The sequence below is a fragment of the Ursus americanus genome, chromosome 6, assembly GCF_024610735.1.
Source record: "Ursus americanus isolate L20-20 chromosome 6, mUrsAme1.1.p, whole genome shotgun sequence".
NCBI classification, from domain to species: Eukaryota; Metazoa; Chordata; class Mammalia; order Carnivora; family Ursidae; genus Ursus; species Ursus americanus.
The window spans coordinates 30,388,845-30,416,140 of record NC_142132.1 but is presented as its reverse complement, the minus strand read 5'-3'; the positions used below and the strand labels follow the sequence as shown (position 1 = coordinate 30,416,140).

General features: G+C 34.6%; 1 protein-coding gene and 1 non-coding gene across 7 annotated transcripts in view; both read left to right on the top strand.

Annotated features, from left to right (window-relative positions):
* The window catches only part of LCOR (ligand dependent nuclear receptor corepressor), a 134,204-nt gene that overhangs the window by 86,255 nt on the left and 20,653 nt on the right, over positions 1 to 27,296 (top strand). For 4 of the 6 annotated variants that reach the window (XM_045784975.2, XM_087862845.1, XM_045784974.2 and 1 more), the window contains 3 exons: positions 3,691 to 3,823; positions 8,742 to 9,029; positions 11,961 to 12,054. The exons of 1 other annotated variant lie outside the window; for it this stretch is intronic. In XM_045784975.2, coding sequence (XP_045640931.2) covers positions 8,792 to 9,029; positions 11,961 to 12,054 — 332 coding nt within the window. In that variant the 5' untranslated portion in view covers positions 3,691 to 3,823; positions 8,742 to 8,791. Of the gene's footprint in view, positions 1 to 3,690; positions 3,824 to 8,741; positions 9,030 to 11,960; positions 12,055 to 14,594; positions 24,182 to 27,296 lie in introns of those variants that run through there. One more of the 6 variants, XM_087862847.1, reaches the window with a different exon arrangement.
* LOC123784009 (U6 spliceosomal RNA) lies at positions 1,783 to 1,889 on the top strand. The gene has a single exon (XR_006777358.1). It is a non-coding gene; the product is annotated as a U6 spliceosomal RNA (small nuclear RNA).

Here is a 27,296-nt window from a genome sequence, read left to right as displayed (position 1 = left end):
AGGGGATGGGGAGGCAGGGGGAGAAGCATACTGCCTGCCAAGCAGGGATCCCGATGCAGGACTCGATCCCAGGACCCTGGGATCATGACTTGAGCCGAAGGCAGATGCTTAACTGACTGAGCCACTCAGGCACCTCTGGCTAGTGATTCTTGACAAAGGAAGTTGAACCCCTTTTTATACCATACACAAACCTTTACTTGAAATGGATCATATACCTAAAAGTAAGTTCTAAAACTATAGGAATAAATCTTCATGACCTTGGGTTAGGCACTAGTTTTTTAGATATAATACCAAAAGCACAAATGACCACAAAAAATAGATAAATTGAAATTCATTAAAATCAAAAACTTTTGGGGGCGCCCGGGTGGTTCAGTCAGTTTAGCATCTGCCTTTGGCTCAGGTCATCATCCCGGGGTGGTGGGATCGAGCCTCGCCCTCATCAGGCTCCCTGCAGAGCCTGTTTCTCCCTCTCCGTCTGCCTGCTGCTCCCCCTGCTTGTGCTCTCTCTGTGTCAAATAAATAATCTTTTTAAAAAATAATTTAAAACTTTTGTACTGCTAATAGTAGTAGCATCAGTGAAGTGATAAGCTCACTGATGGCCGAAGATATTTGCAAATCTTACATCTGATAATGGACTTACATCCAGAATATATCAAGAATTCTTACAACTCAACATTAAAAAAGTAGATAGCCCAGTTAAATACTGGGCAAAGCATATGAATAGACATTTCTCCAAAGAAGGCATTTAAATGACCAATTGGATGTTCAACATCAGTAGTCATTAGGGAAATATAAATCTGAACCATGAGACACCACTTCTTGTGGACTAGAATGGATGTAATAAAAAAGATAACAAGTGTTCATGAGTATGTGGAGAAGTCAGAACCCTCATTGCTGTTGAGAATATGAAATGGTTCACCTGCTTTGGAAGATGGTTCAGTACTTCCTCAGAATGGTAAACATAATTAACATGATCCAGAAATTCCACTTCTAAATATATATCCAAGAGAAATGAAAATATACATCCACACAAAAACTTGCACACAAATATTAAAGATAGCATTATTTGTATCATAGAAACCCAAATGGTCATCAGCTGATGATTGGATAAAACATGCTGTATCCATACAATGGAATATTGTTTGGCACTAAAAAGGAAGGAAGTACTGGTACATGCTACAGCATGGTGAACCTTGAAACCATTATTCCAGGAGGAAAACGTGTATCTCCCTCTCCCTCTCTCTCTCTCTCTCTCTCTCTCTCTCTCTCACACACACACACACACACACAAATATTGCACAATTCCATTTATATGAAATATCCAGAATAAGCAAGTCCGTAGAAGCAAAAAGTAAGAAGCAGTTGCATAGGGTTGGAGCAAATGGGAGAATGGGGAGTAGCTGACTATTAATGGGTACAGCGTTTACTTCTGGGGTACAAAAATTTAATTTATCATGGTGATGGTCCCACACCTCTGTGAACTTACCAAACAAACCATTGAATTTTACACTTCAAATGAGTGAATTGTGTGGTTATGTGTATTATATCTCAGTAAAACTATTCAAAAACAAAACAAATAGGTGTGACTGTAATTAATGTGAGCCAACTGAAAGTTATCTGTATGTTTCAGAGTCCAGGTTGATAAAATTGGTTAAAATTGTTTAATTCAAGAAAAAAACAGGTAGCACCTCCTTTACTGAGTGCTGTTAGTTGCTGTGAGTTGATTTAGATAAGACAGTAGCCTGAATGTAACATTAAACATGGTTGAAATACAGATATTCTGAGCTTGCTTTGGCAGCGCATATACTAAAATTGGAATGATACAGAAAAGATTAGCGTGGCCCTTGCGTAAGGATGATACACAAATTTGTGAAGTGTTCCATATTTTTATGATGAGCACCGGGTGTTGTATGTAAGTGTTGAATCACTAAATTCTGCACCTGAAACTAATATTACACTGTATATTAACTGGCAGGAATTTAAATAAAAACTTGGGGGGAAAATACACATTTTTGTAAAAGTGTATGTAGAATCACTCACTGTAACTACACTGTGTACAGTGCATCCTTCAACTAACATCTTCTCTAAGATATAAATGTTTCTAAACATGAAAAATAAATATAGATATTCTGCTCAAAGTCTGACCAAACTGACTAAATGTAGGACTAAGGAGTTAAGTACAGTTCATGCCATGTAATGTCTCATTTAAAAAATCACCAAACAATGAAAGGGCATTAAAGTATAATACAGTGGAGGATTTTATTGGACTCTTTAATTAATACCTATTCCTAATACCTTTTAGATGTTAAATCTGTATCAAAATTACATTATTTTGTGATTGATTTTAAAAAGTTACTTAAAAATTTCTTTAGGCCACAGAAGAGAATGTTGGCAAATAGAACTATAATAAAGGTTTTCATAATGATTTATAACACAATATTTTCTTTATGTGGAAGACTTAATAGGTCTAATATAGAAATTATATGGGATGATTATTTTAGTTTGATTATGCAAGAGAGTTCTTCATATTAAACTATTTATTTGTAATATATAATTGCTAAATGTGTCTTTGCAAAATATGATTTGGGTTGTGCTGTCAAGACCGTTTGAATGATGGGGAAATCAAGCTGGTTGCAAATATCATTGGTGTATTTGAAATCTTTAAGAAAAATTGTTCATGGATTATAACATTCTTTCAGTGTCTTGTTTATTACTTCTTTTTCATTGTGTCAAGGTATGTCCCCATTTTCTTGTTTAGAGTACTTTTAAGTTTTCCATGACATAAGTAAATGCACATGGTGATACATTGCAGTGATCTGAAGTAAATTATATGTGCTGGAACTTAAAGAACACTTAAAACATGTACTTTCCTTTTCTTTACACTTTTATTTTCTATTACCATAGTTTCTTGTTTATTAGCTACAAAAGTGGAAATAAGTACAAAGCATTAACAACATAGTGTAGTGCTCCTGCAGTCTGAGAACAGATTCTGGGAGTGTTCGGGATGAGTCTAGTTTAGCATTTTGAAACTTTCTGATCAGGACTTAAATTTTTATATTGTAAACCTTTTAAGCATGTGTAGTGATGTTTACCTTTAGAACATACGATGCACTCTATTTTTAAATTCTATTAATTTCACAACTGTAAACATTTGAAAGCTATAGTTTATGAAATAGTATTCTAGGCACAGAATTATAAATTCAGATAACTTTCTATTTGAGTTTTCCCTTCTTATGGCCCTTCAAAAAATGTTTGTTTTGTGTCTGGAAAAAACTTCTTGAACTTGGAGAGCAAGCATGATCCTCAAATAATATTTAAGGTTTAAGGTGTCTTTTTGTTTGAGTTGAATTGTGTGTGAGGTATTCCTATGTAGTATAATAAGAACTGATATATTTGAATGCTCAAGAAAAATTTTCCTTTAGTATTAGTTTAATTAGAGTTTCTCTGTAAATTTTAAACATAATTCATAAGATAAATAAAAACCACCCAAAGTATATTTTTACATTCACTTTGCTTTTGTACTTTTGTGGAGATAAATTTTACTCTGATTCGAAGTTTTAAAATACTTTAATTGTATTAAACTGATTTGTCTTATCTGTTACTAACATTTGTCTTTGATATTGCATATGTGCTTTTGATACTGAATGGGGAAAGATTTTTGTGCAAATATTTCACCAAATATTTTTACAGGGACACTTAGTCGGTCTGGATGAACCAGCTTCGGGAGCTGGGCAAGAAGCTCTGCTTAAACAAGAGCAAGCAAAAATCATTCGATTCGAGAGACAAGCAGAAGAGTTCCTCAATGCAGTCTTTTATAGAAAAGGTTGGTTCTAGCGAAGAATGGCATTTAGCATCTGCTTGTCTTATATTAATTTCCTTAATTTTAATGTCATTTTTTAAAAGTCACTTTAAAAATATTTTTCTTTATTGATAATACACTTTATATTCCTTTGGTCAAGTTAAATTTGGAATAGGTAAGGCAACCCTTCTCCCTCCTTTTCATTCTGAAGTGATGGTGTCATATAACTTTTTATTAGGTAAATAGTTCCTGAAAGTATTATGAACATCTGAAAATTCTAAGGTTTCAGCAGTACAGTATTTTCTCAGACAAATATTCTTCATAGTTACAGTTTTAATCACAGATAACCATAAAACCAACTGTATATAAAATTTTAGTAATTCCTCACTGAAATTCATTTGGAAAAAAGATGTGAAGTTATATCTTAAAGTTAGATTTGCAAGCATTTTTCCTTGATATAGTCTTGCTTCACTAAAATTTCATTGAATTATTAAAATTAGAGAAAGAAATTCATTATTATATAATAAAACCCATACCCCATATATTGGAGATGATATTTAATAGCTCCACCTCTTAGATTTTTCAATTTTTCTTTCTCCTTGAAACTTTTGTAGACAAGTTTTACATTTCTTTTCACTGTTCATAAAGCATAGTTGCTATCAGCCAGGACCTTCAGAAAGCTTCCCTCCATGATCCATTCTAGTGAAGTCTTTACCTTCAAGAAATTCTTTCTAAATGGATTTGTATTCCTTAGTTATGTCTTTCCTCTGGTTCCAAGATGGAGGTTACTGTGAGAGGTTCTAAAAAAGTTTCCTACAAACTCCTCCTAATCCTGAATATTCCTTATTTAATCTTCAGCAGACTCAATGATTCTGCTTTCTTTATGTGTTCTAGTTTACACCTCTCATTCTTGTGGGAATTCCCTCCTTCCCTCCAAAGTTAGAAGGGTGATTTTTGCCTATATACTGGTTGAAAGTCTAATTAAAGTGCTATTCTGATTGGTTGGTTACAGTTGGAGACCAGCTGATGTTCTGCTTAATGTGCTCAGTATTTTCAGAATGGAGTATGAAGTTAGGTGTCATATAAAATTAAGGAGTGAAGAAGATTATTGTTTTCAATGCACTTTTTTTTTCTCCCATCAGATCCCTATGCAAAATTAAATCTTTTAGTACATCTTCACTTCTCTTTTCATACCCTCTAGCACCCTCAGACCTAAAGCTCCCAACTGAGGCTCCCATGCCCACTTTATCTTCCCCTTAAAGTACCCTGAATTTTGAAATCATGTTCAAAATAGTAATTGACTTAGTTTTACAAACATTTGATTGTTTTATTAAGGTAATTCACATTTAAAGTATAAATGATAGATCGGTTCTGTCAGTTTATTAACAAAACATCTTTACAGCTCCTCTGCTATTCTCTACTTGAGGATATGTAGTGAGTCATGGGTCTAATGCTGCAGCAAACTTCATTATCTGAAAAGAGGAACTCCTCTCCCTAATATACATATGGAGAAACCACTTTTCATCTACTCTTTGCTTACAGGGAGTTCATAAGATCAATCATAAGCATATTCCTCAAGAGAATTCTAGCCGCTTTCTCTACTAGTCCTATCCCTTTGTCATGTAGGAATAACTTAAAGTTCTTACAAGTTTTCTTATTTAAACATTAAACTTTTGGGCACATGGGGGAATTTTTACCTTCCAGTCAGTCTTAGGGTAGACTTCAAGAGATGAGAGTCCTCTGAAATTGTATGTAAGGTTAAGATTGTGTATTTGTATACGGGCATATAATGCTCAGAAAAACTATTGCTTTTTTTATTGGAAGTTCCTTCCTCCTCGTTTTATGCATTAATGTTGTTATTTTTAGATATTGTATTAATCTTCATGAAAATGTCTGCAAGGTGACCATTAGTCCTCTTCAGGTTATACCAAAAATGTATAACATGAAGAGATATGACAAGCAATTTAGTCTGAAGGGGATTTTTTTTTTAATAAATAGTTCAGAAATTTGGATTGAGTTGTTACTAAGTATTGCAAATGAATGTTTTTTGTTTTTGGAGGGGAGAAGAGGGGCAGAGGGAGAGAGAATCTTAAGCAGGCTTCATGCCTAGCTTAAGAACAGTGAGGTCATGACTTGAGCTGAAATCAAGAGTCGGACGCTTAACTGACTAAGCCACCCAGGCACCCTGAAAATTTTATGTGTTAAATAATTGAGTATGAAAAGGTACCATAAGCTAAGTAGGAACGTAGATGCAATAAAAGTAGGCTTTTGTGGTATGGACTCTATAATAAATTCCAGCTTACAAACAGTATACCTTCTACAGCTGTCATTATCATATTTTTTTCAGCTTGCTTCGTCACTTGTGTTAGAAAATTTGACACTTTCCTGAAAGTTTGATTTTAAAAAAATTTTTTTAATTTTAATTTTTAAATTTATTAAGATTTTGAGAGAGTGCACGGGGCGGGGGGTGCAGAGGGAGATGGAGAGAATCCCAAGCAGACTCCACGCTGAGCGTGGACCCAATGCGGGGCTTAGTCTCATGACCTTGAGATCGCAACCTGAGCCGAAACCAAGAGTTGGATGCTCAACTGACTGAACCACCCAGGCTCCCCAGATTTGCATTTTTAAAACACACAGGTGGCTGGTGAGCATTTACTTGTTTTCCTGTAGTTTTAATTTTGATTTGATTTGTTGTTTTTATTTATTAGTTGTGCGTGTTCCTCAAGGCATATCTAGGTTTATAGAAGTTGTGTTTTGTTTTAAATAAGCGAAAGAATGAAATGTGTTCAGGAAATCTTTTCAAAAGATATAGAAATTCAAATGGCAGAGATGTCATCAATTTGTGAATATGAATCATGTTTTATGATTATGTTCTTCATTCAAAAAGGCAAAACAGACTGCAGTCATTTAAAGCTCAGAGGTAGCAATTTTTGGTCTTTATCCTAAAATCTCTGACTCTTCACAAATCTCTTTAATTATATGTATGACTCTAATTAAACACATCTCATAAATTCATTTTGCTTCCTATTTGGAAACTTTCTTCTTTATGTGTTACTGGGGATAAGAAGATACACTAATATATTAAAACTTGAAATTATATGCAGTCTTTCATTTGGAAGATGGATCTTAAGTGGAAAGTTAAATGAATATTAGTAAGAGTATTCAGTGGGTAGAGAGATTTTAAAAAAACCAGTGTGTGGCCAAAATGTTTATTAGAACATTTAAGGAGCTCATCAGTGGTTGCAGTAATTTCTGAACCTTACCTAATTGAACACCTTAATTCTTAAACCATTTAGCGTACTCTATAGAGAAGAAGCATGGGGTTAGAAATACTTGTTAGTAGAACAGAAATGTTACTGTTGATAAAGCAAACCTCATTAAACTTCAGAGAATTTAATATTCTGACTTTAGACTATCTTCTGGTATTAAATGTTATCTTTCAGGGAAAAAAATTGTTCTTATGAGTCCCATGGGGTTTTGGTGATGATGATGATGTGTGTGTGTTTGTTTACTGGGGAGATTTTAGATTTTAATAGTTATAAGTCAGTTTTTCTCTAAATTTATAAATCAACCTAATAACCTTCCAGCTCCAACTGTATTATGGGTAAAGTAATTTACCTTCTATAGTTAAATCTTTAAAAGACCAAGGAAACTGTCTTCTAAAAACCTCTGAAGTGTGTTGGGGAAGTAAAGGTCATAGGTGGAACATTAAGATCATGTGGAGAGTTTTAATCAGGGGTCTACCACTAACCATCTATACAGATTTGAAGAGGCCATTTATTCTTTAAAAACATTAACCTCATTTGTCTAAAGAAAAACAAAACTATTTGATGAGGATTGATTTAACTGATCCATTTATTCCTCAATTAATATGAATGCATACTTTATGCCAGGCAAGATTAGGTGCTGAATACACAGAGGTAAACAAACATAATCTCTGCTCTTGAGAAGCTTAGTCTCCCTGAGAGTGTGGTAACGGTAGAGATGTGATGACCTATTTATACCAAACATTTTCCCTTTTATATTCCACCATTTGACCTTCAGGGTCCCTTCCAGGACTGAAAGTTCTATGAGTTAGTGAATTCATATGTTTTAAAATTAACATTGATTAGAAATTCATAACTTAGGTGTTTATTTCTTTACTTCCTTAGCTGTTATGTTTAATGATTGGTAGAGTGTATTTAAAGAACTCATGGCAAGTATATGGGCTTAAACTTTTGAGATTTGGCATTTAAACTCCTAGCCTAGGGGTTCTAAAATTGTGATCCCTCAACCAGCTGCAGCTAAAAACTTACTAGAAATGCCAGTCCTTGAGCTCACACTAGAACTGCTGAATGAGTGACTCTGGGGATAGGACCCAGCAATCTGTTTTTATAAGCCCTTGAAGTGATTCTGATGAGCCTGAAAATGGGAGGCTATTGCCCCATTCTATCATGGATGTTTTAAGTATCTCCTTTTATAATTTTGATATGCCTTCCATCTTTAACAGAACGTAAATTAAGCACTCATGAACTAAGTAATCCAACAATTCAGGAAGATATAGCTAAGAAAAGGTCTAGGAGAAACCAAATATGATCTGTAGGTGGTAAATAGGGAGGTAATTATTTCATAAAAGAAAGGTTTGAGATTTCTGTATCAGGTAAGTGATTCTTGCCCATAAGATATACTATTTGTTATCCCTTCATTTAATTTCATAATATTGAGGGGCTGGTGTTTAGAATAATGATTTTTTGAAAAAAAAATTTTTTTTTTTAAATCTGGAACTCAAGCTTAGAGATTAAAAATAAAATTCTGAGAAGGAATACTACTTTTAGGATATTGCATTATAAGAAAAAAGATAAGATGAAATTTTATGTTTGCTTGAAAGCTGTCTCTCTCTCTCTCTCTTTTTTTTTTTAAGTACATTGTCCCAATTTAAAAGTAAATAAATCTTTGTTTACAGACAGTCCCTGGGTCTCCGACCCCAATATTCCCCTAGTGGCCCGTGAGATCATGCAGCGAATGATCCAACAATTTGCTGCTGAATATACCTCAAAAAATAGCTCTACTCAGGACCCCAGCCAGCCCAATAGCACAAAGAACCAAAGCCTGCCGAAAGCATCTCCAGTCACCACCTCTCCCACGGCTGCAACTACTCAGAACCCTGTGCTCAGCAAACTTCTCATGGCTGACCAAGACTCACCTCTGGACCTTACTGTCAGAAAGTCTCAGTCAGAACCTAGCGAACAAGGTATGGTTTGATGTCAAGGTCTCCTCTGTCCAATCAGAATACTTTAATTGGGGAAGAAAAAATTATTGGCAAGTAGGGCACCAGTAACAATAATAGGATAAAAACTAATGTGATTCTTAAATTATTCCTGACTCTGCAGTGGTAGAGAAGAAGTACAGATAAAATGGCTACCTTACGTATCAGTTCGTAGTTACCAGTAATGTACCACCCAGGAAAGTAGGTGGTTACAGTTGTTACTGATCTTTAATTTACTTGATATTTATGTAAGTGTTTTATACTTTCTAAAGCTTTGCCATATCTATTGTTTTTAAAACCCCTGTGCAAAATTAAGTTTTCCCCCTATCTATCAGTGTTCTAGGATTAGCACCTGAGAAATAAATATGTTTTATTAGGTAGAAGTTATACTCTGCAAATGAAATTATAAGGCAAGAATGTGTATTGTTTGCATTTTTAAAAAAGAAACTCCTGGGGTTAGGTATAATGAGGAAGACATTGACACACCAGGTGGTTCAGTGTATTCAATATTTTATAAATACACAAACACAAGCATATGCATATATGCTGTGTTATGAACTAACCTTAGAATATTTCCAAAAGGTAATTTTAATTTGTTGATGAGGATCCTCATTAAGGGAAAAGGTTAAGAGGTTATCAGTTTTGCTTATTAGCACATATTTCTTGAATTTATGAAAAGTTTACCCTCTTGAATAGATTAAATATTTTTGTTGCTTTGTGATCTCATTTTACCTTTAATTTCACAAAGATGAAGTGAGCATTTCAATTCTGCCATTGCTTGACCCATTACAGATTGTAAATTGGTGAGGCCTATTCTAATGAGATTTCCTGTCATAGAAATCTCATAAAGAGTGTGCAGAAAGTTACGAGATGTGTAGATTTACTGGTTAGAAATACAGGTTCATTTTGCAAAAAGTTGAATCCGTATGAAGAACCTCTTTGAAAGGACTTTTCTTTTGCTTATTTTAAGTAATTTAAGAGGGTTTTATACTTAATGGACTGGCTTTAGTTTATTAAAGAATGTATTTTTGAATAGTAGTTTCTGCTTTTTTCCTGTTTGGGGGTAATGAATAGCAATCACAATCTCAGAATTCTGAGAGATTTCCTGGTAGAACTCCTCATTGTCATATGTTCACACTGATCAGTGTACTTTTACTTCTGGTTACCAAAGCAAAAATGTGCTTTTCTGTGCTTTTTCTTTTTGTCGAGGATTATCTTTACCAAAGATTGGTAGCTTTTATTAAAAAACTCCTTGCTCTAAATATTCCATTAAAAACTTCAGGTCTACAATAGGAGAATGACAGCATATAAAGGTTGCATTTAAAGTATTAATAGTGAAGATAAATATATAAAGATACCACTTAGTCTAATTTAACTTCTAGTTCGTGCTGTGCTTAAGAGAGATGTTGTACTGACGGTATGCTCTCGTCAACAGAAATTTGAGCTAGATGACGGGATTATAGTGTATAGTCTTTAAGGGAAACAAAATTTTTAAAATGATATTTCCCAAATGAATTTTCAGGTGTTTTCAATGAAATCACAGTATATTTAGTATATTTAAGTAGATAAAGTATATTGCCTGTGTGATTAGACAGACTTGGAAGTCTTTAAATAATAGTGTCTTTGGTTGGAAATACTTTAAGCAGTGTATTTGCTTGTTAGATGTCTAATGGGGTTAAGATGTCTAATAGGACACTTGGTTCTGTAAGATTACAGTTATATTTTTAGAAATATTGGTAACTCTAAAGGACAACACTTATTGTGTATGAGTGTGGGATTTTTGGTTTACAGACTCAGTCACGTATTTACTTCTAACAGCAGGAAATCAGGAGTGGCGGTGTCCTCAGATACGAGTCGTATGTAGGTTCTGTATTGGGGCAGTTTTTAACATAACTAGATAGAAAGTCCTCTCTACTGACCAACTGAAAATCAGAGGCATGGAGTATTAGCTTTCTTTGTTAATTTTGGACAGAATGGCAACTTTAAAAGTTGTCCAGATGATGAGTTTTCCTTTTTAGACATGCCTATGAGGAAAAAAAAGTCTTTGTTGGAAAAGAAGGTCTTCTGATTTTGTGTTTTAATGGTATTGAATTTGTTATTTGGTCTAGCTTCAGTAAAAAGGCTAAACATCTAGGCTGTCATCACTATCAAGACTGTTTCATTCTTCTTTCTTTCCCTAAACTTTGCTCACCAGTTTGTAATAGCTTATTAATTCAAAAACCTTCCCTTTATAGATTCCAAGAAGGGAATTTTGAATTTCTGCAGATTTTTTCCAAAAGATTGAATCCAAATACACAGTTTTTTGCACATGTGTCTGAAGAAAAATTAGGACTCATGAAAATTATAAACAGTTAACATCTGATTCATCGTACAGACTATCTTGTATATACATGTAATTTAACCATATAAACTTGTATTTTAAAATGATCTGTGTTATATAAAATTTTCTAAATCCAACTTTTATGTACTTAAGTGCTTCAGGTAGACTTAGCTCTTGAGGACTTTAGTTTTATAATTTGTATGATGTGGCATTAAAAACTTAGGTGCTTTTATGAAGGTAAATTTACAAAATGGAGTCTAATAGTTCTGTTACAGAACTTCATACTGTGTAAACTGCAATTTCTAATATCTCACTATATCCTAACATCTTCAGTGATATGCTATATCTTTTCTTTTGCCCTACTAATAAAATATTTAACCCTTGGAGATATTAGATATAACAAGCTTTGCTAAATGTATGTCACTTTAGGAGGGAAAATAATCCTTATTCTATTAACGAATTGACTTCAGAACTCACATATATGGCTAGTGTATCTGCATGGTTGACTAGGCCTGTTGCTTTGTCATTTTGGTCTCTTCAGTCCACATTTGTTCCTAGTTTTTAATATCCTCAGGTGTTTGTTTGTGTCTCTACAGACGGTGTACTTGATCTGTCCACTAAGAAAAGTCCATGTGCTGGCAGCACTTCCCTGAGCCATTCTCCAGGCTGCTCCAGTACTCAAGGGAACGGGTAAGGGAAAATATTTGTAGCCTTCCACAGTTTTATAGGGGACAGTTTATCAAAGAGTGGTGCATATCTCCATTATTTGTTCTAAAAATTAAGTCTTCAGAGTAACACTCTTGTAAGTGGGCCTTTAGTAAATTACTTAGTCCATCGCTCAAGTAAAAGCACAATCTGTGAAGTCCAGAATTGACTAGTGTAGATCAGTTTTGCCAGATCATTACAGATAGTGAGTAATGAAAATATGGCAAGAATGTCTTTGGCCTTTTTGTTGTTGAGTGTTTGAGAGTGGGAAACCCAACCTAGGTAATTCCAGAGTTCAGATGTGAGGCAGTATTATGTGTGCTGAAGTTGTTGAATGAAAATTGGGCTCCAGTACTTAACTTGTTATCTCTAATGGAGTGTGTGGGTATGTGGGGGCTGTTCATTTTTTTCTGGTTTGGTTTGGTTTGGTTTCATTTGTTGATTTGAACTGCAGTTTTAACTCTGTGTGGCAGTTCAGAAAATGTAATTGTATGTATTTTTCGTTTTTTAAGTGGTTAAGACTGTAGTTGTTGGGATAACCATCTTATGCTACCAAGACATTATTACATGCGCAGTTTTGATAACTCTTAGATTAAAGTGAATTTTCTGACCACCTAATTTTATAGTATAAGAATTGTCTTAATTTTCCCTCTACATAAAAACCACTTAGAAAAGTCAGGTATTAATGAAGACATTTAAATAACATATTGGGAAGGATTTCCATAAAATTGTGTTGTAACCAAAAATCAACTTCATATATGAAAAGTAACTTTGGTAAGTTAAATTAGTTAATATGTAGGTTTCTTTAACTTTTAGAATACCAACATAGGGAACTTGTTTAGATGTTAAAGGAATAAGTACACACTAAATGGACTAACCTTTTTCAACTTACTCTTAATTACTTTCAAATTGAAGAATTCCTTTACTGACTTCTAAAATGCTGCCTTTATTTTCTCTAAAATTCCATCATTTTCCTTTTTCTCTCCTTTCTTCAGTGAACTAAAAGTAACATTGATTTAATGCAGTTTGCATAGTTTATTAATCTTTTTTTCTTAAGCCCTTCTTTTCACTATAGTTTATATTAGATACAAGTCATTGTGTTCCCAAATCATTGGGTTCCATTTATATATCACAAAGCTTGAATTGTGTAATTAAGGACACATGTAGGAGAAACCTCAGTGTGGTTTGCATAAATGAATCCCTTGCTTAAGATTTACTTTAAACTTGGCCACCAAGTCCATGTATAATGTGGTTGAAGTTGCTGTGTTTACCCCTCTGAATGGAAAGAAAGTGTTTTTTATGTAGTATCATTTTTTGGAGGACAAAAACACCGATAAGACTGCCCATCTTTTCGTTGAATATTCATGGTTATCTTTATTATGTTATTTACTGATAACAGCACAGAATCCCTGTATACTTTTGGAGAACATAGCTGGTTTATCATTATTTCTTCAGAGTTCCACTTTTGTGCCTAGTAAATGTAATTATTCCCCTCGGGCATGCTTTACCAGTTGCCAGTTTTATTATTGATACATTTATGTATTGTGAAAATGGAAACCTTATGAATTAATTTTGTGTAAGTAGTTGACTTTTTAAACATTATTTGAAAGCTATCCACTTATAATTTCAAAATTGATGTTTGATATTTTAAGAGACACTTTTAACTAAAGAAAACTGCTACAAATTGTTTACATACCTTTGACAGTAATTACTTTGAGTAGAACTTAAAGAACAAAGTTTGGGGAAAATAAAGGGCAGTTTCTTTAAAGATTGGATTATTTCAAATGGAAAATTAGTGGTACTCATGTGTCTGCAACTAATAGTGTTAAAATGAAGAAGTGTGGTAAGTTATAATGCGATGGGTATTTTGGTTTGTTTTGGTTTGGGTCCCCCCCCCCCCTGGGGCTGGTAGCCATATATTTTTTTCCAAGCAAAATAAGAAATGTTGTTTGAACTTGTTTGGTTTTTGATAATGAACATCAACGGTTTGTGGGATAAATGAGCAATTATCTATGGGTTCCACCACTGTAAATGGTTCCAGTTTTATAAGCTGGTTGTCATGAATGTTGAATATGTTGCATTAAAATAAATAAATTGGCTTACTCTTTTATTACTGTACTTGTTTAGTGGTAACGTCACATTGGTAACACAATTCTGTGTAGATCTATGGAGACTTGATGATTACTTTGTAATTAATAATTAAGGTGCTATTTTCAGACAGTTGCGCGAAACTTTTTCTCCGAAAATTTGTGAACCCAACCAGAGACCAGCTGACAGGTTTAATTTTTCTTTGCCCAAAAAGCTCCTGGTTTTTTTTTTTTTTTCTTTTTTCCTTTTTCTTTTTTTGTGAACAAGTTTTAAAACTAACTGCCGAGACCATTTTTTTTTAATTTTAGAGAAAAATAAATAAATAACACAAAGTGATGTTACCCAAGCAAGGCCTTCTAATAAAGGAGTGGTCCCCTCACCCATCCCTCCCTACCTGTGCAAGTCCTGCTCACATCAGTTTCCTTCCATCCAATTAGGCGACCTGGGAGACCCAGCCAGTACCGCCCAGACGGACTTCGGAGTGGTGATGGGGTACCTCCAAGAAGCTTACAGGATGGAACCAGGGAAGGTTTTGGACACTCCACATCACTCAAAGTTCCATTGGCTCGATCCCTGCAGATTAGTGAAGAGCTACTGAGCAGAAACCAATTGTCCACAGCTGCCAGCCTTGGGCCATCTGGATTACAGAATCATGGACAACACTTAATATTATCCAGGGAAGCCTCTTGGGCAAAACCACATTATGAGTTCAACCTCAGCCGTATGAAGTTCAGGGGAAATGGTGCACTCAGCAACATCAGTGACCTTCCTTTTCTTGCAGAAAACTCTGCCTTTCCAAAAATGGCACTTCAAGCAAAACAAGATGGAAAAAAGGATGCGAGCCATGCATCTCCTGTAGATTTAAAGATACCACAAGTTCGAGGAATGGATCTTTCTTGGGAGTCTCGCACTGGTGATCAGTACAGCTATAGCTCTTTGGTAATGGGTTCACAAACGGAGAGCGCGCTTAGTAAAAAGTTAAGGGCTATTCTTCCAAAACAAAATAGAAAAAGCATGTTAGATGCTGGACCCGATTCTTGGGGCTCAGATGCTGAGCAGTCTACCTCTGGACAGCCATATCCCACATCGGATCAAGAAGGAGACCCTGGCTCCAAGCAGCCTCGGAAGAAGAGAGGGCGTTACAGACAGTACAACAGTGAGATACTGGAGGAAGCAATCTCAGTGGTTATGAGTGGAAAAATGAGTGTTTCCAAAGCTCAGAGTATTTATGGGATTCCCCACAGTACACTGGAGTACAAAGTAAAGGAGAGGCTGGGCACTTTGAAAAACCCTCCAAAGAAAAAGATGAAATTAATGAGGTCGGAGGGGCCAGATGTTTCTGTAAAGATTGAATTAGATCCCCAGGGAGAGGCAGCACAAAGTGCAAATGAATCAAAAAATGAGTAGGAATACTGTAGAGTGCCAATTACTGTACAAACTGGGTGAGCACTACTGCATTGTTCAGCTATCATTGCTTGCACCTAACTTCACGTAATGTGACACTTGTTTCTTTGCAGATTTTGCATTGACTTGTGTGTACAGAGGTGAAAGGTGCATTCTGAATGTTGCATATTTTAAATTTTTCATGTGCAGTATGGCTCGGGATATTGTTTGGCCTTTTTGCATGTTTCTCTACAAAAGAGAATTGAGTTACCTCACAGAGAACAGATACATGGAAGTGGACTCCTTGCCTGTAGAGCCTGCATGCTTTTCTTTCTTTCTTTTTTTTTTTTCTTAAGTTATATTTGCCTTTATTTAAAAAAAAAAAAAAATGAAAAGAAAAGGAAAAAAGCCCCCTTTTAGAAACCACCTCTGTCATACTGGGAGCTTTATCATTACAAATTGGAAAGCCATCTTATAAAATCATTCATGTTTCTCTTCTGCATTTCAACTAATTGAAGGATTAAACTAAAAAAAAATCCTAGGAATAATGAACCTTTGAATTTAAGAAATTTGGTTATTCAGTGATACGTAATTATTTAGGTCAATTTACATTTTATGATTTTCTTCTCACTATTAAATTTACTTAACAAATCAGCAATCTGTTTAGTGCTCACCCAGAGGGAAAGGAGGTGGAAAATGTGCACACACTACCTTCAGAAATGCTTCGGTTAATTACTTTGTAACACTACCTTTGCTGTAATTTTATTTGGTGTTTTCTAAGGGTAGAATTTGGTCTCACCAACAAGTGAGGATATAGCCTTATCTCATGGAGGACGAGCTCCGTTCTTACTCAGGAGCAGTCAGGGTACATTACATAAAACAATAGAGGATGCCTCATTTTAGCAAACTAAGTTTCTTTGTAGTCTTAAAACCTTTTACAGATTTGATCATGTGCTAACTAACGACTGTATGTCGTTGCAGCAACTAGTTTAAAATATTCAAGATCTGTTTATTGGGGAAAGGGAGAAAGAAGTAAGGAAAGAAGTGTGTTTAAGTAATTATAATATTGCAAAAGTGGTATCTAGATTTTACAGCCTCAGTAGTCTGCCCAAATATCCACATGAATGAAGGATCCATGTTTGTGGTGAGAGAAAAAAAAACACAACCCCATGGTAACCTAATATGATTTAGGTTGCATTTCACGTCTAAAGATAGTTCAATCAGCAATCGAGCTCAGTAGAATTTCTATTTTAACTAATCCAGATACTAGAACAAGGGGGGAAGTGTTGTTTTTTAGTTTTTATTTAATTTGTTGCTTTCAATTTCTTTCTCTCTCTGTTTTTGGCATCCTGCATTTTATCCCCTTCTTAACCTTTTCTGATATTTAGCTGATTTTTATGGTTGTTTAGCACACAATTCAGGACTTTTCAGATCATGTTTATATAAGCACTCCTTGAAGAGCATCTAAGCTTTTTTTGAGATGGGCTTTTCAAATTACAGTAATTAAATTCAGAATATTTATTTCCTATAATTTTTTACAAGAATAACCAATAAATAAAGCCCATGAAGTTTAATTTTGCCTTGTGACCAAATTAAAATTACTGTTGGTGCAAAAACAAAATCCACACCACATACACCCTGTCTAATCTAATCTGCTGAGAAAGGTGGTCAGGCCCTTCTAAATGCTTAACCAAAAACAAACAAAAAGTCATTGGAGTTTTCATGTAGAATAAAAGTAAACTTGGAGCATTAAATTTGAGGCCGATGATTTCAGATGGATACTAAGAGTTTGAAGAGAAGTAGGTCCAGATAGTCCCGAGGCATAAATTCTTGCCTGGCAACTTTGGAGCAGTTAATTAGGTTAAGGATAGTTTTCCCTCAGCAACCTATGTGTTCAAAGGTTAGGCACACCATTGCTGTTATTGAAATAATGCACTGCTCATTCTTGACATAGCCTGGGCTTGGGTTCCTCTTTTGGTTTGGTTATTTTGTGTAGCAGTTTAATCCGTGGATGACTGAGCCTGTTTCCTCTTAGCTTTCTAATCTCAACAGGAAAAAGCAGCTTGGGTTCAGAGCAGTATATGACTCTGCAATATTTTCTAGCCTAGCTAGAAGTTGCAATAAAAATATTTTATGAAATATATGGTTTTCATCTGCAGTTGAAGGAAGTTGTAGAAAGTTTGCTGAAAGCAAAGGGCTAAGCTTGTGAAGGAATGCCTCCTTTGTTCCACACTCAGTAATTTGTCACACACAATTAATTGCAGCCATGGTACCTTTTTGCCTGACATCTGGGGTATTTGGTAGCCCAAATTGCTGCAAAAAGGCCCTTTGAGCAATTAATTTGTGCTTGCTTTTATCTCCTCTCAGAAAGGCATCATTAAAGGCCCATTTAAAAATCTGGCCCTAAAAGTTCAACTTTTGTAGTTTTACTGTTCAGAGAGGTTTAATCCTGTGTGGTAGTCTATAAAGTGATGTATGAGTTGAGTTATGTAAATTTTGTCATTGTAGTGTACATGGAGTGATCATTTTACTAACATAAATATTTTCTATGTGTGTTTCAGTGGATGACAATCGAGCAGCAGAAGAATGGTGTGCCTACCCTTTAATGCTGCAGTTTAAATAAGAGAACTTGTATTGTGTCATTTCAGATTGTAGGCTGAGACTTGTAAATAGTGAAAATTTGAGTACTTCTATTATTTGTTTTGGTTAGAAAGTGAATTTAAAAACAAACCAAACTCTAAACTTTCTCAGATTAAAAGTCCTGAGACCTGAAGATTGTAATATTCATGTCTGTGAAGCTTTTAAACATTACACTTGAGATCAGTCATGACTTGATATTCAGGTAAATTTTCTTTTCCAAGAAGCTTTTGAATAAGCATATTTCCTCCAAAGGTCGGTCGGTCTCTTTTTTTTCTTTTTTGAGTGTAGATTATTTTAAAGCACTAATTGCATTACATTGGTAACTGCAATATAAAATAGCCATTATTGTTTTGTGAAGCATGGTTGAAATTAGATAGTGGTCCCTTTTAAATTTCATGAGCCTCTCAGAAAAAAAAAAAAATCTTTAAAAAAAAATACAGAAAGCTGCTGAATATTTCAAAAGATATATATTTTACCTTATTGTAGGTTTTGTAAAGTTAGTTGGTAATATTCAGGTGCACTTTTAATGTTAAATTTTGTGTTCAGAGTTCCATTATACCATGTATTTCTCGGAGGTGGCTCATCACATGGCTGGCTGTCAGTCTTGGTGCCGCAGTGATCTTTTAATATTTGATTTCTCTCTTGATTTGCCACTGTTCTGTATTGGCACTTTCAGTGTAGATATTCTAGTTTGGGGACGTCCTCATAAATGTGTAATAGAGATTGGTCTATTCGCATGCTTAATTTCTGCTAATCAGAGTTTTGCATGGCCCAAACAACAGTTGACCATTTTTATGGTATGGGAAAGTATAGTTCACAGCTGTCTTTGTCACAAAAGCCTTTTCTCCTCTCATTTTCCAATAGGCAGATAATGACATTACTCTACGTAATGTTAGGAGATAATGTGTTGAACATCAATTCTTGCGGGGTTTTTTTGGTTTGTTGGTTTGGGTTTTGTTTTTTAATGAGAGAACATTGATATTATAGAGTAGATACGCTATGGCACTATAAAGTCAAAAATACTGAATAATCCTGTGGAAGGATATCTAGTTGGTATTTTTATCATTAGCTTTCTCATTTTTCAGACAGTCGAGCCATGAAGCTTGACAGTAATGTAATGTACTATATTACTTTGTTCAGTAGGCTTTCAAGTGACTCTGAACTATGTTTGTGATGAGCTATACACGTTTTTTCTGCTCCCCAAATACCATGAAGGACAAGGTCTCTCTTTCAAGAAACATAATTTATATTTGTGTATAATACTTTTTAATATTAAGTTTGTTGTTACTCTGAAGTTTAGGTGTTGCTTGATAAACCTTTGCTGCAGCAGATCATGAATATGAGTAAGGCTTTGTGTGATAATAGGGGTCCTTATGTGAAGTTAATTACTGTTCAGTTCTGGTGAGCAAGCTCAACAAGTGTGAAGTGTGTATTAGCTTTATTTGGTACACTTTTACTTTACAATATTGAAGTGCTTTTAGAACTCTGGTTATCTTATATAAACCATTACCTCAACCAATTGGCATTTTCATTCCCCAACATTTTACCTGAGATATAATATGAGCTATATGGGATCAGACAGTAAAACAATAAGGCACAATGAGAAGTTTAGTTCCCAGTTTTCTGGAGAGAACTCTAAATTAGACTAAAAATGACTACCTGCAAAGGCCCATATCATAACTACCTTCTGTCATTAGGCAGTAGTTAGCAACCTTTGAGCTGCTAGTGAGCTATGTGTTCTCCCCCTGCCCAAGTAAGCACATGGTGCAAGGCCTGAAGCCTTTGTGATTCTCTTACATTTCATTGACCCATAATAGTGAAGCTTGGATTCAGTTAGTTATTTTTGCAAAACAAACTAATGAGTCAGCCCAATGTCAGAACCTGAAATTATTTTAGTAGTTACAGCAGACAAATGACCGTTCGGTGTTATTTTCTTTAACAGCTATTGTCCCTGTAGATTTAATTTTGAAACCACATATTTTTGCTTTTGTAATTATGCTTTCTTTAAATGCTGGAGGTTGTTTTTGTATGAGCCATCCTTTTCTGTATATTCAGGTTGCTGTCATTGGTGATAGAATATGGCAATAGACTGAATTGCTCCACTTAATCTTTTATGGAAGACATTGAAAATTATAGGTTAAATTTTGACCTTCATTGAAGATATCAAAAATTGTTTTCCTTGTTACCACTTTCCATTGTAATTAGGTCTTCATTAATACTATGGTCAGGCCAGTGTTATTAGAAACTAAATGGCTTTAGCCAAACAGCCCATTTAGGAGACTATTAAGCTATATAGGGGCTTAAAAAAATTGGTTGCGCTCAAACTCTACTGAAAAGGAAAGAAGTATAATTCTGGTACAAGGAATGCAGACCTCCAAAGTCTTCTTAGGTTTTTTTTTTGATTCATTCTGTCCTTGAGACTTAACAGGATTTGTGAACATGGTGACTGAAGGGAAAATAGAGGAAATTCTCTGCATGTCCTCTGTCTCTTATTCCCAGATAAACTCACAGTTGCCTTTCAAAAAAGCAGACATTAGCCCTGTAGCTGTGTGCCCTAAATGTTATGAAGGAGATGGGGGAGGGAGGTAAGGAGTTGGATGGGAAAGTATGTAGACTTGAGAAGAGGCTAAAGATTCTGTACTACGATACTAACAATGAGTCACAGGATAGATAATGTGGTAAAGTTGGGCCACCTTCATTTGATAGTCAGAAAAATCTTTTAGATGATTTGAAAATGAGAATCAAGGCTAATTAATGTTGATTTGACAATAAAACATGAGTTAATTCTGCAACTATTTGGGGGGTAATTTTAAGGTTTCCAGTTCATTTAGAGCTGTATCGATAAACGCTAAAAAACAAGCACTTTTAGTTAATCATCGATTTATTGGATGTAGCAAATATTATAATCATATTTAATCTTTATAGTTTGAATATGGAAATGAACTCTTTACCCCATCTTGAACTGTCTTTGAACAGACTCAAGGTGATCTTTTCAACACTGGAAATGACCCTACACACATACCAAAAAAATCTAAAGCAGTAAGACGTATTTGAAGATCCATACCTCTTAGAACTTTTTAGATTTGTCTTGGGAAAGAATTTATGAACCTATAACCAGTATTAGTGCAGTCTTGGGTTCCTTGTTCTGCATAATTGCACCCTTTCTCAGGTATGTCCTGAAAACATAAATTTTAAAATAATCTCTTTAGAGATTAGATTCTCAGTGGATAGTGTGTAAGGGGACTGGGGGGAGGGGGTGGGAGGGTTGGCCACAGGACACTGACACAGTAGAGCAGGGATTTTTAACATTCAATAGCCAAATAGAATTTCAGTCTAGAATATTTTTACCCCCTCAGAGTAAGTGAAACAACATCTATTATTTGGTAAATACCCGGTGCTACACTTCTAAAGGTCTTTTCTTTCATCCAGGTAACTTTTTTTTTTCCTGCTTGGTGAAAGGGTATATAGTAAACTTTACTGTCACTAGGAAAGCACTTGCCCGAAATGTTTAAAGTACTAGAAAAGGGATAATTCAGCACTTTTTCTGTTACAACACTAAAGTCTTAATTTATCTTCAGAGTCTTAGGTACTGTAAGTTTTAGCGTGATTATTTAAAAATATAAAGCATAACTACATAATACGGGGTCAGATCACATTTATATAAATCTTGTCTTATTTAAAAAAAAAAAACAACGTTCTGTACCTTTCAAGCAATTCCAAATGATTGCCTCACGTTTCCCATTTCATTAAGCATTTCAGGCTTAAGAATTTGGAATTTGAGAGGAGGTGCGGGGAAAATTCCCCAACATGAAAAATTGTGTCAGACCATTTTAGAAAAATAAATCACTAGGAAAATGGGTAGGGATTCTCTCTCCCTTTAAGTCTTCAGGGAATGAGCAGTATTTAGAATCTTTGGCTGAAATTCAAGCCTTTTTACTGTGTAAATTTTTAATATTAATTCACTGACATGCTTTTTACATCAGAGGACTGAAAATGGATCTTAATGTTTTTAAGTTGTGGAAGGGTATATTTCTAAAATGAGGGGGGATAATTAACTAGGTTAGTATACCAGCATTAGTAAGTTTAAGGAATTTTAGTATGTAATAGCAAAGTGTTTGATTAAAAGTCTAATCCTATATTGCTAGTCGAAATTAGTTATAATTCTGATATAGGAAAGATAATAGTCATTGGATATTGATATGCTGTGCTGTCAGAAAACCAGACTAAGATAGAAACCTTTATCTGACTCCCACATGTTGCTTGTTCTGATGGGATGTATTCTTTACAGCAGCTTATTGCTGCTTTGAGAAGAAATGTATAAACTATACATTTGGAGTGTTTGCATATAATTCTTTATAACCTCCACTTAAACTGTCAGACATTGGTATTTTATCAGTCCACACTGTTAAATAAAACTAATGTTCTTAGGAATCCAACTTGTACACACTGTTTAAAAACCCTCAGGGACAGTTTACACACTATTCTCACTCAATTCAGGTACTTTGATGCTATTCTTAAACCTAACAGTGACTTGTATTTTTCTGTTTTGCTTTTATTTCGACGTGCTGGTAGCACATCCTTGATGAATGTCAACTTAAAAACTCAGTTCAGGTATCCAGGTATAACTCAGCCAAACATTTTAAAGCTGCATATAACTCTCCAGCACACGGTGCCTCACACTCTTATAGTGGCATTCTATATATTCAGTTATTACTACTGAGCAGATAATATGGGGGTTCCTGTTAACAATGAATTTAAAAAAAACAAAATGTGCATAAATGTATAGCCAGCACATGTGTAACACACGCACACACACACACACACACACACAGACACACACAAACTATATATTTTTAAATGCCACTAATAGCCAGCACAATTAAATGACATTCCTTGCTGCTTCTGTAAACTATAACAGATGCAGTTCCTCCTCGATGTGGCTCTTGCTTCTTCACCACACTACTACTAAATTCAAGCACTGGTCCTTGGGTGTCTGACCTCTACATTCTAGTTTATGCAATGTCTTTAGAGAATTCTGTGCACTGGCCACTGTGATGGAACCGTTGGGCCAGTAGTGCTCTGAGTTTATTAGTAGCGATTCTGCCAAAGTTGGTGTTGTAACATGAGTATGTAAATGTCAAAAAAATTAGCAGAGGTCTAAGTCTGCATATCAGCAGACAATTTTGTCAGTATATTTTGTAGCCCTGAAGTCCTCAGTGACAAGTTTCTAATGATGTGAAGTTCTAATTCCAGTGTTTAGCCCTTCGCATCTTTACTGTTAAGACTTGTCTGCTAGAGGTCTTTATTCTTTAAGACTCCTTTTGTTTTCTACAGTACTGTCTGTGGTTAACAAAACAGATTATTCCTCTGCTTTAATATTTGATATCTTACATCTAAAAGGAACTCTCCATATATAAAACCCATAGCCTTTGAAGATATAGAACATGGCATCTTTCAGATTTCTAGACGTTCAAGTGTCATGCAACAAAACAGGAACCCCCTTTACTCTTATGGACCTCATTTCAATATACTGTTTACAGTTTGACGGAATTGTATAATTTAATATTTCTCTTGTACTGTAGTTTATATTTATTTACAGATTTTTTTTTGTACTGTGTGATTTGAACTTTTTGTTCCTTGCTATGATCAATGTTTATGTAGTAGAGCACTTATGATCACAAATTAAGTTTTTTGGTTTGATTGCACTACATTAAATTTTTTAATGCAGTTCTGATTTTTGACTGGACTAAAATAAGCTGTGTCTTAATGTATGTGATGAGTACTTAAAACTTTAATCCATGTGGTCCCCTTTTTTTTGCATTGTATGTCAGAAGCGCTAGTTCTTTCGTGCATGTGTAAGATTTAATGGTTCCATTGTATTATTTGACCATGACATTTTGGAGAAACATTCCCAGCTGTAATGTTGTGTATGGTAGTTCTCACTGGATGCTAGACTTTTCAAAACCACTATTCTTCTAATAAATTTTGTTGTGAAAAGCTGTTTTAAAAGCTTGTTTTCTACTTCTTAAGACTTTAAATGCGTTTTTAAAAAAATCCAGAGAAGGGGTAAGATTTCCAGGTGTACTGTAAATGTACATGGTAATGGAAGTTGGTAATTTTTTAATGGTAAATCCTTTCCAGATGACCTCTTAGATAACTCGAAGTGGCTGTTTCATAATTGTGCATTGGTATTTGGGTGCCATACTGCCTTGTAACTCTGTGCCTTTACTAATGTGATGCTCCCCTACCTCAGTTTTCTTTGTTTGGATTATTCACTTTAAAAAGTTTTTTTCAGCTAGACAAGATATATATTGATATTTTCATAATACCTGGTTTCTGGACTTACATAATTATTTTCTGAAAATCATAATTTTCTTAGAGTAAAACTTTATGCTGGAGTTGCTTGCTAAAACAATGATTTACTAAGTTTTGCTCTTGAAGCACAAGTATGAAAGTAACACTGTCAGTTGAGGTTATTATAGTCGTTCTGATTTCTTGGGAAGGTGCTGGCATTTCCTTTTACCTGGACAAATAAAGAACAGCATATATGTTGCTCAGTTGTGGTTTTTAGAAACTAGGTGTATAAAGAAGTTTTAGATTATAAAGTGATTCCTCTTGTAAAGTGGTGAGGGGAACAGCTGAATTATAGTGATAAAGATTAGAAATGGTATAGCAAAGTATTGGAGGAAGCTTTTTCGAGGTCATGATATACATGTAATTAATGTAAATTGAAGTGATTTATGATCATTTCTAATGGCATTTTATATTCAAAAATGATGCTGCTATTGGTAGTTGCTCCAGATTATCTTTTAGTTAGTATTTTTGTTTTATTTCTTTGGCTATTTCTGCCTTTTGTTCCAATGTTTATAAATTTGGAAATTTTGTTGGTACCGTAGGCTTGTTTATTGGCTTCATTTATTCCCCTTACTCAGTCATGCCACGTGTTTATAGAACGTTTTTCTGGAAACCTAATTACTACTACTTTGTAAATTTCAAAGCTATAATTACTTGTTTCTTGCCATTATCCATTCTAACCTGGTGGCCAGATCAATATAGTAGGATTATAATCTGGCATCTCATAAGTGAATTCATTTTAATTGTCCTGTTTTCGAATTGGTATTTAGTTCTTCAATTATTGTAACTTTAAAAAGGACTTACTCCTAATCCAGAATTTTTTTCTTTGATTCTGTTGATACTTTGGAATTAATTGAAGGACTCTATATGTATTAACAAGGTGTCGGAATCAGGGAAATTGCGTAAGGGAAATGGAGTGGGAAAATGGGATAGCTTTCTGCCATTTTCCAAGTTGTATGATTGTTATTTTTTCCTCAAGAACTGTCCCTTTCTCTCACCAGACACTTGTATTGAAATGTAATCTTACTACGTCATACTGTGCTAGATTTTGTCGCCGAAAAGAGTGCAAAAATTTTTTTTCTTAATAGAATTTGCTAAGCAATGCGGTAGATAACGGTTCTTATATTCCAAATGTACACTTTATCATTATCGGCTTCCAGTGGTTAGCATTTAGCACAGGATTTTATTAATCCTATTCAATTTACAAGTTATTGGACTTCTGCTATTTTTGGAGGCAATGGTGTTATCAAGCTGGAAATGATGTATCAAGCTGCATTTACAATTGGAGTAGAAAGGCTTTTTTTCAGAGGTTAGTGGAAAAGAAATATTCTCAAAAAATAGTTAATAGTTTAAGCCATGATTTGGTTAGAGTGCAACTTGGAAAGTAAGAACTTGGGAAGTAAGCAAAAATAAACTCATAAGGATTAAATCTTGAGTCTGAAGCTTTGTATAGGCATGTAAAAACATTAGTGTTTATTGACTAGTAGTTTTATGATGTTAATTGTACTCTTGCCAACCATATTTGATCAGCAATATGGAGTGATAAGGGATTATTTGGTATTTTAAATTTCTGTCAACTTGGTATTCTAGCTAGATCACTCGTGTTTTCATCTGGAAAATCATAGTGGTAGCCTGAATGCCGTTTAGGCCTCATTTCACCTCTGAGTCTATTAAATGCAATCTTCTATTAAATGTGAGACAAATATACTAATTACATCTGTTCTAACATTGGGAAATACAGTAGCAACCTTTATTGAATAATAAGGTATAAACTTTAGGTCTCCCCTTTGCATTGTAGCGTTTTCTAAAGGAAAAAGAAATAGATCTGGATCTCATTTTAGATGCCTTTTATTTAAAACAAGTCTGTTTTTTAAAGTTTTTATTATGAACTGTATGAATGTGATGATACTTTTGCAAATATTATAAGGTATGTTAATTTTAAAGTATGTTATTTATAATGTCTGTTTCTGTTGTGTGCAGGCTAGTTCTGTCTTGAATATTGGAGCACAAAGAGTTCTGGGGGATCATTGGATATAATTAGTCTTGATTAGAATCCGTCTTGGAGAATGCAGATGCATGGGTCCTGTACCAGATCCACTGAATCAGTTTATAAGTGTGAGGCCTGAACATGTTCTATATTTTCAAAATGTGACACAGGAGTTTTTTTTGGTTTGGGTTTTGTTTTTGTTTTTGTTTTCTTTTTGTATTTTTGAAGCTTATTTAGTAGATCTTTTTCTAGTTGTGGCAGAGACGCATAAAATTTACCATCTCAACCATTTTTAAGTATACAGTTCAGTAGTGTTAGGTATATTCACATTATTGTGACCACAGGAACTTTTGAGTAGCCCCCCCCCATTGATTAAATGCTGTTTGTCCCATTCTAATCTTTCATTTTTTTAAATGAAAAACATGGAATGTGGCGAGTTTAAGGGATTTGCCCTCCTCACATAGCATTAGTTGCCCTTAATACTCATGATTCCAAACCATTAAACTTATCTCTGTACCACTTTGGCACTCCTGATTCAACTTTAGAATGAGAGGTTTAATCTGCTAATAATTTTCTTTTAGGTTCACTTTTTAACTTAATTAAATCTCAAGTATTAATTTAGTTTCACCCTTCTGGAGATGGACATTGCTTTTTAGGAAGAGAATTAAATCTGTATTATAAAATTACCAGTTAAGAAATTATGTTAGAAGCTTACAAACTTTATTGTTGAAAAGAAGTTAGGGTTGCTGACTCAGTGCTAGAGGAAATGAATCTT